Source organism: Thermobia domestica, chromosome 14 (assembly GCF_964235325.1).
Source record: "Thermobia domestica chromosome 14, izTheDome1.hap1.1, whole genome shotgun sequence".
NCBI lineage: Eukaryota > Metazoa > Arthropoda > Insecta > Zygentoma > Lepismatidae > Thermobia > Thermobia domestica.
The window spans coordinates 55,658,723-55,671,848 of record NC_137467.1 but is presented as its reverse complement, the minus strand read 5'-3'; the positions used below and the strand labels follow the sequence as shown (position 1 = coordinate 55,671,848).

General features: G+C 37.3%; 1 protein-coding gene across 1 annotated transcript in view; it reads left to right on the top strand.

Annotated features, from left to right (window-relative positions):
- LOC145669676 (beta-mannosidase-like) overlaps positions 1 to 13,126 on the top strand; it is a 186,983-nt gene that overhangs the window by 101,270 nt on the left and 72,587 nt on the right. The window contains exon 12 of the mRNA XM_081737932.1: positions 4,550 to 4,697. Within this exon, the coding sequence (XP_081594058.1) occupies positions 4,550 to 4,697 (148 nt within the window). The remainder of the gene's footprint in view (positions 1 to 4,549; positions 4,698 to 13,126) is intronic.

The window sequence follows — 13,126 nt, the reverse complement described above, 5'->3', positions numbered from 1 at the left end:
CTCTGAAACCGGTCGGGTCGGGTCAACTCGGGTCGGGTTGTCGGGTCGGGTCAGTCTGATCAGCTCGGGTCGAGTTGTCGAGTCAGGCTACTCGGGTCGGGTCAATCGGGTCAGCTCGGGTCGGGTCACTCGGGTCGGTTCAATCGGGTCAGCTCGGGTCGGGTTGTCCGGTCAGGTTAATCGGATCGGATCACGGGTCGGTCCGGTCAATCAATTCTGGTCACGGGTCGGGTCGGGTCGGTCTTCAACCCGACCCGACCCGTTGAGAGCACTACTGGTGAGTGAGACCAAGGCAGCTCTGCAAGAGAAATTAAATGCCTGGAGAGGGAGCATTGGAGTGTAAAAGGCTTAGAATTAGTAGAACTAAGAATATTTAGATTGTCCTTTCAGGAAAAATGTAATCGACAATACTAGAATACAACTGGACGAACAAGAAGTAGGTAGATTATGTTAAGAAAAATATAATGCAATGTGGCGTCACAGCAGATATCACACAAGATAGAAACAGATTTTTGGGTAGCGATCCAAAAAGCTGACCCCAGCTAACTGGGAAAAAGCTTAGAAGAAGAAGACGAAACAGTTATGACACAGCCAAACATTTAAATAGTGTCAAATCGTTTTGCAGGAAAATCCTTATAGAAAAAAACTCGACGTTCGGGTGCCACATGATCTAACTTAAAAACATTTACCCGATCGAATTTCCATCTGTGAATCTCTACTGAAATGTAGCGAACTCGAACTATTTTTGAAGGGTTGATCGCGAGTAATGAGACGTGGATAATCTACGGCAAATGTGGGAGAAATTTCGCGGAGACGCTCCACAGTTCGTAGCAAAACTTATACTGGCGCCCAGCACGGTTATGCTGTTTGTTTGATGGAATTAGGACATCGTATATAATAAAGCTGCTGCCGCCAAGCAGAACGATAGCGCGAGATTATCTAGCAATTGAAAAGAGACGATCAATTGTCAAAAGAAAGAGTCTTGTATATCACATTGACAAAACCAGACCTTATTCGTATTTAACGACCCGTCAGAAATGGAGTGAAATTGGCTGAACCGTTTAATGCCCTCATGTATAGCCCAGACCTGGCATCGTCAGACTATAATTTGTTTCTGATTCTGGGGAATCCCTTATCCCTTTCTCTACCACTGAGACATATGTGTCCCACGATACATTCTCAGAGGACCCGTGGTAATTTACCACAGGCTACTGCAATAAATCCATGTTGCACTGGTAAAGAGAAGCCTGCTAATGGTTTACAGAATTCTTATGAACATTATCAAATAGACAGTAATGGAAGTGACCGTGGCGATAATGGGACAGATGAAAGTGAAGAACAAAGTGTTAGTGATAAAGCAGTGGTTGCATGTACTGTCATTTGGAAAAGGATACCGAAATGTAAAATATAAGTACGACCCAACTGTTTTCCCGACAATATACGTATCATAATTGAAAATACAAGGTGATCATTCATGTCACTACCACTGGGACATATAGGTCTCACGTAAAAATATCAGTGACATACATATGGCCCGCCCTTCCCACGTCGAAAAACGAAACAGCGGAAAATGTTGTTTTTATATTTATGTTTGAAAACAAATTAAAGTAACCATATATTAATGTTTCTCACTTCAAAAAAAAAAAAAAAAAAAAAAAATGGTAGTGAAAGGGTTAAATAGTGTTGGGTTAATTTCCAAAGAGGCCTGTGAAAACCGCGTGCCATAATTTTCTGAGCACAAACGTTCTATAGTGAGAGAACTATGGGTTTGACGCTGAGCCGTAACTCACATTTTTTCTGGGGGGGGGGGAGTATTAATATGCTTATTTGGGCCCTAGAAAAAGTTGTTTTTCTAATTCTTGGGATCCCTCTTTCTATTTTTCTCTTACTCTTTATGGGTCCCGGAGCATATGCCTCCCCGCACGGCAAGGTCTGTGGGGCCGTTAAGTACGCCCTAAGTCCGTTCCACACATGACAAATTAATTAAGGGGACAATATTGATAAATCTCAAAGCCATACAAATAAATATTATTCCTAGGGCCCCTAATAGTAGACATTTTTTACTGAAATGGGCCCACGATTCATTTTTGTGTTATTTACCTTTTGTATGTTGTTTTGATTATGTATGTAGTCAACTTGTTTGACGCTACATTTATAATTTCATATTCGTCGTATCATATGTGAAGTAAGAAAATTTTGTCTTAAAATGGGCCCTCCTCGAACGGCGGGAAGCTTCCCTGGGGAAAGTTGCCCCCAACCCCCCACAAGTTACGGCCCTGGTTGGCCAGAATAAAGAAAGAGGATCATTGAACGCAATATGTGGTTTCATAGTGTTAATTTCAAATAACAATAACTATATTCTCAATTTTTACCTCTAAAATTGGTCATATATTGCCTTCCTATCTGTACATAATTTTAGAGATATAGTTGGTTTGGAAATGGGTAGAATTTAATTTCCAAGATTTTTTACTCTAGCAAATAAGCAAGTAAGAAAGTATCGTAACAACACCCTTTTAAGAAATATATTAATTACATTGGTTCACATTGGTTTTGGTACAGGTATGCAAGCTGAATTAAATACTATATCAAATGGAGAAGTGAGCTGTGTATTAAGAAAATCCCCATAGGGATTAAACATCCAGGTTTACAAATAACATAATATTTATGCGGTTTGCTATAATTTAAAATTTTAAAAAAGTGTGTATTTGGCACACCAATAATGTGATCCGAGCCCAAAAACACGTTGACGACAGCTAGGTGTGTTTGGTCAATCTTACCGGCTATTTGAACAAGAATATCAAGATTATTGAAAATTTCATCTCATCAGCACTAGATCTGTATTTTATGGGAAACACTTTACAGTATGCATTGCTTTATGCATGTAGGAAGACATTCCCTTGGTTCACTTATTTGTTGACGTTTAGCCTACCTTTTCAGCACCAAGTCAATATGAGACTTGAAACTACAGTGTAAGGTGGAATCAGATGCGTATCTAGAAGGTAAAAACTGGGGAAATGGGGCAGCAAGAACCCAAACAATGATAGGTATATCAAGAGTGTACTATAAACTTTCAAAAATATACAAATAATAGCTTTATTTTTTTTCCTCACCCAGAAAGCTCTAGATCCACCACTGAGTGGAATCCGAAACAATGCAACGCACTAAAATTTCAGCATTCTCTCATGTTGAAATTTTAACACATTACGGTAATCCGGATTCCACCTCAAACTTGTAACAACTTGTAGAAATATGTATACGTTATTAAGGATAATGGTCCGTATCTTATGATATCATTCCTTATGGTCTGTGTTGTAAGGTATCATTTCCTCCTTTTTGTGGCCAAACATGTAGAATCTTTTTATTATTGGATAGTTCTTTATATAATATGAGAGGAAGCCATAGTGGATGTATGTAGACCTAAGTTCGTTTATAAAGGAGATTAATTATGAAAATAATAAGTTAAATACAGAAAATCCATGAAAAATACAGTAATTCAAATAATTTCGATTTCTTGTGTTATCATTTGAACAGCTGGTATATGAATTACTTTTGAAATATTTCTATAATTTTAATATAACAAACTCAGGGCTATTATATAACATTAAACGTTATAAACTCTAAGGCTCACGTCTCATATAGCCTTATAACTAGAAAGAGACTCAAAACTTAAACAAATAAAAGAATTTCCAAATCAAATACCATATTTAATAAAACAACTTACTTTGAATGATCTAGTTCATGATTTATGATTTTCCAACAAGAAACAAGCAAAAATCTTGTCTTTACGGGTCCCTTGGAAAAATGTTTCATTAGGGCATTTTCAAATGGAAGGTGCCTATAAAGGTAGATGGGATGGCTCATTAGATTTTTAAGCGAAAAGGATCTACATATGAAAGGAGAGAATCATTATGATACTTCTACACGGTCATCTAGTAAATGAATATTGTGTATATTATCGTATAAATCGAAGTGAGGGCATAATACTAAGTGCTTTTATGGTAAGTTGTGATATTGTACACTGTAAAAAATTTCATAGGTAAATTTATATATATATAAAAAACGGTGGTCAATATGTTTACCAAGCCCCTATGTAAATCAATTTACACCTATAAAGTAAAATTACTTATCTGAAATGGTGTAAAATTACATTTTTATTAATAAAAATATCATATATTCTCATAAATTTACTGTAAGGAAAACAACAAATTTTGCCATTTAGTAATTTAATCTAAGAAGATGTATATCAACTTACAAAATGAAGCGTAAATGATTTTACATTGATATTTGGCAATTTAATTACAAATTTTTATTCAGTGTAACTGCTCAGTGTAGGAATGTATACTCCTAATATGTTTTTGCTATCAGTTATGCTTATTCTAGAAGCGCAGTAACTTAAAAATAGTGGGTGATATGGAGAAACTAATTGCATTTTCGCAGTCAGTAAGCTCGAATTAGTAAGGACCACCATGCTCTGTATTTAATGGATAAACATTTTTTATTGACTAGTATTATCGATAATAATTATCTAATACTTAACCTTTTATTGCAGATAGATCAAGCAATGTCTATCAAAACAGGAACTGAGTTTTTTCGGCGCAATATGCGTAATATAATGGAACCTGGTATAGGAAACACAATGGGAGCTCTTTATTGGCAACTCAATCAGATCTGGCCGGCGCCTTCTTGGAGTTCAATAGGTAAAACATATACAGGCAATTAATTACAAGGGCTACTGGAGAAGTTACTGAAAACTACTACTTGCAGTGGCGCTAGCATTCTGTTATTATGAAATTCGGAAGAATAGGCCTTTCTATGCTTAAACTATAGTATTGATTGATTGTTTACGCCTATTCGTTTATTTTTCACAACAGTTTAAAGAAGTATTTTGGAGTGACAAATGGGAAATTTTTCGTGAACGCTTTCGGACAATGGGTTTTTATGATATCAAATGTAGTTTAACACTCACCGACTGACTGTTATTACAGCGACAGGTTTCACTTTGCTTTTGGGAACGAAGCATTATCCAGTAGATTTATAACAATGGGTTTTCCGAATTCCAGCGTGGTCACGTATTCCTCAGCAATAAATTCGTGCAAGCTTTACGTCCATGTCTCTTGTTGCCAGTAACATTGATTATGTGTGTGGTTTGCGTACAAAACCTCGCGGACTGAAACATCTTCGCCCAAAACCTCGCGGGACAAAATCTCGTCAGGCCAAATCCTCGCCTGCCCAAAACTTCGCCGCCCAAAACCTCGCGGGACAAAATCTCGCTGGGCCAAAACCTCACCTGTCCAAAACCTCGCGGGCCAAAATCTTTCCAGGCCGAAAACTCGCCTTGCTAAAATATCAGGTCCCAAAATCTCCCCATACCCAAACTCTCGCCTGGTCATAAATTGCGATTGTCATATCGGGAGACAAAATTTCATCTAGTCTAAACTACGCGGAAAGTAATCTCGCCTGGGAAGAAATGTCGTCAGTATAAAACCTAGTCGTGACGATTTCTTCGATGGAGAATGCTCTATATATTGCTATATGTATATATTTTGTATAACACATAATTGCGTTAAAATAATGAAAATAAAATAATCTAACGCATGTTTTGAAAATCTGTATATATATAGAAATGAAAATGACTATGTTTGTGACATCATACCTCTTGAGCCACCCGACCAATCGCGATCAAATTTTCAACAGAGATGAGGTTCGGGCCTGGAATCTCTTTTGTAATTTCGCTTTGACGGCACAACGAAGAGGAGGGGGATATATATATATATATATATATATATATAAATAACTAAAACTTAATGACTCTTGAACCACGAGTCCAATCTCGATCCAATTTGCCACACAGATCAGGCTACCGTTTGGGATGGCTTTTATCATTTTACTTTGACGGGTTGGCGGAGAGGAAGGGAGACACACGGAAATACACAAAAATTAAAGTACTTGCTTTTGTGACGTAATAGCTCGTGAACCAACCGACATTTTCTCGTTCAAGTTTTCAACATAGATGGGATGGTTTTTATTTCATTTAGGCGGTGACCTTAGGAAATTCTAACAAAATCGAACAATATTTATGAAAGTATGAAATAATATCTGAGTTTTTACTTCCCTCTTATTATGTCTTGTAGGTTAAAGGAGAGGTAAATGATGAGGATGAAGGAAATGATGGAATGAAGAAAGTGGGGAAAAAACGAGAATACCAGAAGAAAGCCCATACACACGATGTTTTGTATATTAATAATAATAATAATAATAATAATAATAATAATAATAATAATAATAATAATAATAATAATAATAATAATGATAATATGGAATTGCATTTTAAGGAACTCATTGAGTAAATTTTAAGGAAAGATTTCATTCTGTAAGTTTTTGGCTAAGCGAGATTTTGGTCTGCGAGGATTTGGACGGTGAGGTTTAGACCAGGCAAGATTTTGGTCAGCGAGGTTTTGAGCGGCAAGGTTTTGGCCACGCAAGGTTTTTATCCCATAAGATTTTGATCAGCGATGTTTTGGTCACGACATTTTGTCCTATCCCTGTGTGTGTCAAATAATTGAGAGAGATTGGTAGGTGACATACCGTGAGATTAAGGCATCTTCGAACATGACATAAAAGCAATACATATGATTCTGCAATATCTCTTGAACGTACGGAAACTTTATACAAGTTGACCGGAGCTCGAAAACAGGCTCGTCTCAATTGATGTAAAGAAATACTCAAACAATTCAACCGTTGAGTTAAATTTGGCATACCACATCGCTGTAAGAACGAAAGCGAAATAGCTCAAGTGGTAGAGCGTTGGCTTCGTATTTGGGAGGTGGAGGGTTCGATTTCCACTGCCCACCATCCTGATTGTGGTTTTCCAGGGGTTTCCTCAGTCCTACCAGGCAAATGCCGTTATGATACCTACTAAACAGGCCCTAGCCGATACCTTCCCAAATTCTTTCCATTGTTATTGTTATTGTTAGATATCCAGTGTAAAATGGCCTCTGAGCTGTATCTGGTGATTGTGAAATAAATAAATAAATCAACAAATTTGGATCTATTCGTACGTACTCGAAACTATACAGCACTATACTGTTTGAGTGTTTCAAGTAGGCACGATGGCTCAGTGGTAAAGAAGTTCCCTCTGGTGCGTGGGATCTCGAACCAGGGACAATAACCAAGGAAGTTTGTGGTGGACAACATCGTGCTCATGGATTTTCTCGTTGTCCTCCTGTTTCCTCCCACTTTCTCATTCCGCTAATTCTTCCTTAATCATTCACTTGCTTTAATCATCGTCTCTCTTAGCCTAACAGACATAATCAACTCAAAGATTTCATTTCATTTTTGTTTTGGTGTTTCATAGTGTACCGAAACTAAGAAAAGTTGTTCGTTCGAGGAGTGCTGGAAGGAAATGATTGCTTGCTTCTTCAGTTACACAAAATATGAGATAATCGTAACTTTAGAGAATCGAATTAGTAGAAGTTCTGAATTGTAGATTGCAATTTGTTTGCGAGAGGTTATCAGTGAATTGCGTAAAATAAACCCAAATCGTCGCTCAATGAACTAATAAACCTAAACTGTTGATTTCTTCAGTGAAAATGTCAATTTAATGGCTCATTGTCCTTATTCACCTGATTTAACACCTAAACGACTTCTTTTTGCCTGTTTCCACACATGAAAAATAAGATGAGTAGTGAGTAATTTATGTAGTCTGAAGCAGCTGTTGATGCATTCCGAAGAGCGGTTTCTGTGATACTTCTTCAAACTGGTAGGGACAATAAACGAATAAGACATAAGCAAACAATCAAATAAAATTTAAATATATAAATTATATTCTTCCGGGTTTTATAATATAGGAACGCTGGCGTCTCTGTACGTAATAGTTTGCATAAACTTTTCCAGCAGCCCTCGTATACAGTTTATGAGAACTTCAAAAAAAAAAAAAAAAAAATTATGGCAGTACTATTAGTGGTTGTAATATTAAAGGCATGTGCATACCACTTGGCAAGGCCCTCGTTCACGAGTGTTACCTTGATATTTTGAAAATGCAGACAATTGCTATACTTTAACATTTGCTATAATTACTACCACATTCAAAAGTGATTAACAATTCTGTTTAATATACGTTTAAAAGTTATTTCTATACAAAACTTCTACACCAATCTTACCAAACTGTTTTTTACCCTTTTAAAATTTTTGGCATACCTGGTATGCCACGCATACGAATAACCCTGGTGAACAAGATTTTTGTCACATAGAATCTGAATAGTATTCTAAACTAAGTAAAGGGTGCTAAATTCGAAAATAAAATCAGTTTTTGTCTATCGGACTCAGTTTTCTTGTGACATGTTACGACCTCATTGAAATCCTTGAAAATCGATAAAAACGCTGATATGGTTTATTCTGCCATAGCTGAATTTAAGTATCTTGCAGATTTATTGATTGAAATAAAGTTCAGACAAAGTGAGATAAAATCGAGAAAAAATGCAAAGAATTCCGCTGCATGCCCCTGAGGTCAAGGAACATAATCCAGGAAATAAGTAATGTTTAGCAACATTGCCGGTAAGTCATATTCAATCACAGAGAATGCGTTGTGATTCTTGCAACCTGTATCGCAGCATTGTGAGTTCTGATGGCGTGGGAAGTGGTTGCATGTTGTTCTAGGTTAGTGAAATTTGAATGTTGTGGTCATTCAGAAGAACAAAACGCCTCATACTTGTGTCAATAGTGGAAATTCGTTTTCTTATATCTGTGGGGAGCTGACTCTCAAGTTGCAAAAACGACAATTGATCTCGCTCGTAAAGAAGTGTTACGAACTTTATTTTGGGTGTAAGGTTGGCAAACAAGACAAGAAATAGTTGCCCTACATATGGTGCTTGACTTGTGTTCGACTCCTGACTGTCTGGGCAAAAGGTTCACGACTATGCCTTTTACTGTTCCAATGATTTGGCGGGAACCAACGGATCACACAACACACTGTTATTTTCTCTAACAAAAATAGCTGGAATCACGTCGAAAACAAAGAAGAGTATGCAATTCCCGAAATTACCATCTACTATGAGACCTGTATGCCACAGTGATGAATTACCGGTACTAGTGCCTCCAGAAAATGTGATAATAAATATCGATAAATCTGGTAACGAGCATGAACAAGGTTCAGAAGATGGGGAAGCCATTCATGCCGTTCCAACATTTGAACTGCCCTGTGTATCAAATACCCCACACATTTTGTCACAAGATGATCTCAACGGCCTTGGTCGCAATTTAAATTGGTCTAAGCAGTAAGCTGAGCTTTTAACTTCATGATTGAAAGGACGGAATCTTCTTTTTCCTAATGCACAAGTGAGTGTTTTTCGTGACTGCCATGCTGTTTTTTTTTCTGAATATTTCTCAAAGGATGGTGGCATGTTTTTTTTTTTTTTTTTTTGTAATAACATCGAATTCATTATTACATTATCCATGCATACAGTGTAAATGAGTGACATCTGTTCATAGATTCTAGTAAATAGAGTCTCAAAGCAGTTCTCCACAAGGGTATAAATTTACTTCTGTTCTGATTGCTCATGCAGTTAATCTTAAGGAAACTTATGAGACTTTTAAACTGCTTTTCACTCTTATCCAATATGACAAATATAAATGGAATATTTGAGGAGATCTAAAGGTAATTGCTATTCTGCTTGGCATGCAACCGGGGTACACAAAGTACTGGTGATTTCTATGTGAGTGGGACAGCAGGGACAAAAAGTCATTATTGTGGGGAAAAATGGCCTGCTCGCAATGAACTGCTGCCTAAACATAAAAACGTGGCGGACACTCCTCTTGTTTACCATAAAAATGCGTATTTATCTCCACTGCACATTAAATTGGGACTTACCAAAAACTTTGTGAAAGGTATGGACCATACATCTCGTGCATCCATCTACTTGCGAGAGAAGTTTCCGTAGACCAGTGATGCTAAAGTAAAAAGAAGGAATATTTGTAGGACCGAAAATTAGGAAATTAATGAATGATGAGAATTTTGTTGACTTGTTGAGTGATGTTGAGAAAATGACATGGCTCTTCTTTGTATGTGCAAGAACGTTTTAGGCAACCATAAGGCAGAGAACTACGATGATATTGTACATGGACTACTGAGATCATATCACCGTATGGCACATAACATGTTTCTTAAACTGCATTTCGTAAACAACCATTTAGACTTCTTCCCGGATAACGTTGATGCCACTAGTGACAAAAGGAAATGAAATGAAATTTTTGAGTTTTACGTCCCACGGTTATGCCGGTTAGGCGAAAGGAGACGGTGATTATGAGAAATGAATGAAATAGTAGAATGAAGAAAGTGGGAGGAAACGGGAGAACTCCGAGAAAACCCACGCACACGGTGTTTGTCCACCACAAAGTTCACTTGGCGGGAGCAGGGTTTGAACCCGAGACCCCACGCACCAGAGGTGAACGCTCTACCACTGAGCCACCGCGGCCCCCGACACTAGTGACGAACATGGTGAATGCTTCCATCGGGGTATTTCTCAAACGGAAAAGCGTTATCAAGAAAATTAAAATGCAGGAATGTTGTTTGACTATTGCTGGACCTTACGACTGGAGTTTTGAAAGTTTCGCTGGAAAGTGAGTAGAAAACATTTTTACTTCTATGCTGCACATTCCTTTGAATCCTTTGTGTACTAATACCGGCTTTTAAAAATTTTATGTAAAAAACTATTGCTGCAAGACCATCTCTTTATGGCAAATACATATAATACGTAATCTGCCATAGGCATGCACAAAAACCACTTTCACATGAAAACTAAGGCCAATCTAGAAATTCTGCAATTTGATCTAGATTCAGGGCCAAATTATCTTCCAGAAACAGCTTGTTTTGTTACTGTGACATAAACATAATTTCTCTTTGTATACCAGTGTAATCAATTATCATCATCCACTTATTTGCTTGGTTCAAATCGATTTCTTTGTTTCATACCTGTGATGTATAACGATAAAACGAGATGCATTTTCCATGCTTTCCGTACGACGAAATAGGATAATAATGTTATTTCTAGTTTAGCCTTGAAACAAAGCCACGTATTTTGGATGAATTATGGGTGTTCGATAAGGTTGAGGATCTATCGAAACTCAAGAGTGAAAATTTATCGAGGTGTCATCGTTTACTCGAAACCGTTTGAGTATTTGAAATTATCGAGGTTTCGTGTATTATCAAAATTTCAAATATTGCCGAAAATTCGAATAGTGTCGAATCTCGGAATATTATCGAAAGTTGTGAGTATTATCGAAGTTTCGGGTATTATAAAAATTCAACAATTATGGAAGTTTCGACTATTATCAAAAGTTCGAATATTATCGACGTTTCGGGTATTCGAAAGTTCAGGTATCTAATTATTGCATAAATTTGGGGTATACTCGAAACTTCGAATAAGTGTTCATTAACAAACTTTCTGGTATTCTCGAAACTTCGGATGTTATCGACATTTCGAGGATTATCCAAACTTTCAATAGTATTGATATTTTTGTTGTTGTCGAACCATTACGAAAATTCATTCGTCGAGTGTTCAAAAGTTTTCGAATACCAGCAAAATTTGTCAATCATGATTTCTTTTTTGAGGTGAGTTTAGGAACGCCTCTTATGCGCGAAGCTAATGGAGTCCAAAAATATGTATATGCCTGACTGATATTCGAATCAAGGACCCATAGCTTCGGTATGCAGCAAGCTAACCCCCTTTGCTAGGAAGGTCGGCATGAAAGCTTAAGTGGGTAAGAACGCGTAAATTAATAATTTGTCAAGTATGTAGGAGAAAAGTGTTTATTAATGCTTGATAACTTACCTGTAATTTGAAATGTTCAGAATTTATCAATATCGCCCCATAGGAGAGAGGTTGAATGCTATATGTTAACATCGCTTTCCAAAAAAATGGATGGTTGAGATTGAAACGTTAAGCCATCGAACCGTCCCTTCTCACTCATTTTTTCTATCGTTTTTAGCTGCCCTATTAGAAGGGACAAGCTAATATGACGGTTCACGCCGTGTGTGTTTGTATTTGTCATGCAAACGGCACCAGATAGAGCGATAAGCTTATGCATACACTCGAAGTTACTTCGACAGACAGTAGAACCGGTACGGCAAAAGTTGTCAGTCGCACCATTTCATTTCAAGATGGTGGTCAAAAGAAAATAGGGGAAATGGGATGTCTCTTCTTCTCTAAATTTGGTTGATCTGGCTTATTCCATTTCTATGAGGGGGCCGCGGTGGCTCAGTGGTAGAGCGTTCACCTCTGGTGCTAGGGGTCTCGGGTTCAAACCCTGCTCCCGCCAAGTGAACTTTGTGGTGGACAAACACCGTGTGCGTGGGTTTTCTCGGGGTTCTCCCGTTTCCTCCCACTTTCTTCATTCCACCATTTCATTCATTACTCATTATCACCGTCTCCTTTAGCCTAACCGGCATAACCGTGGGACGTAAAACTCAAAATTTCATTTCCATTTCTATGAGCACAAAAATGTGATATATATAGATAGATATAGATATAGATACATAGATATAGATATATGTATTGTCAAAACTAACAAACACTTTATATTTTGTCAAAGTTTTAAATTTGACGAGAAAATTGAATTAGCATGAGATGCAAATGTTAGATTGTAATATGATCATATGCAGTGGCGAATTTACATGTAAGCTAAATAAGCTATAGCTTAGGGCCTCTCTATCAGTCCCCAAAAATTTAAAGGACAGAAAATTGGACCTATGATGTAAGTAATTGGGCCCCACCTGCTAGCTTTCTAAAATATCTCTAGTTTGCTTAATTCTGTATATAGGGTGCCTGCATGAATTGGTTACATGGCAATGTGTACGTAGTATACAGTTCAGGACTGGACATATAACGGGCCCCTATTACCTGCAATAGTTTAGGGTCTCATCAAACCGAAATCCAGCTCTGATGATATGCATGAACTTAACATCCTACAGTATTTCATTCTACATGAATATCTCGAGACACAATTCTTAAATTTCAGCAAAATTACATTTGGCCCACCCATAAATTAAGGATTTGTCAAATAAATACAAAATCATAATTGTTTTCTAAAACTCGAGTAAATATGTATGGTTTAACTTGTGTCCTTTCATGTG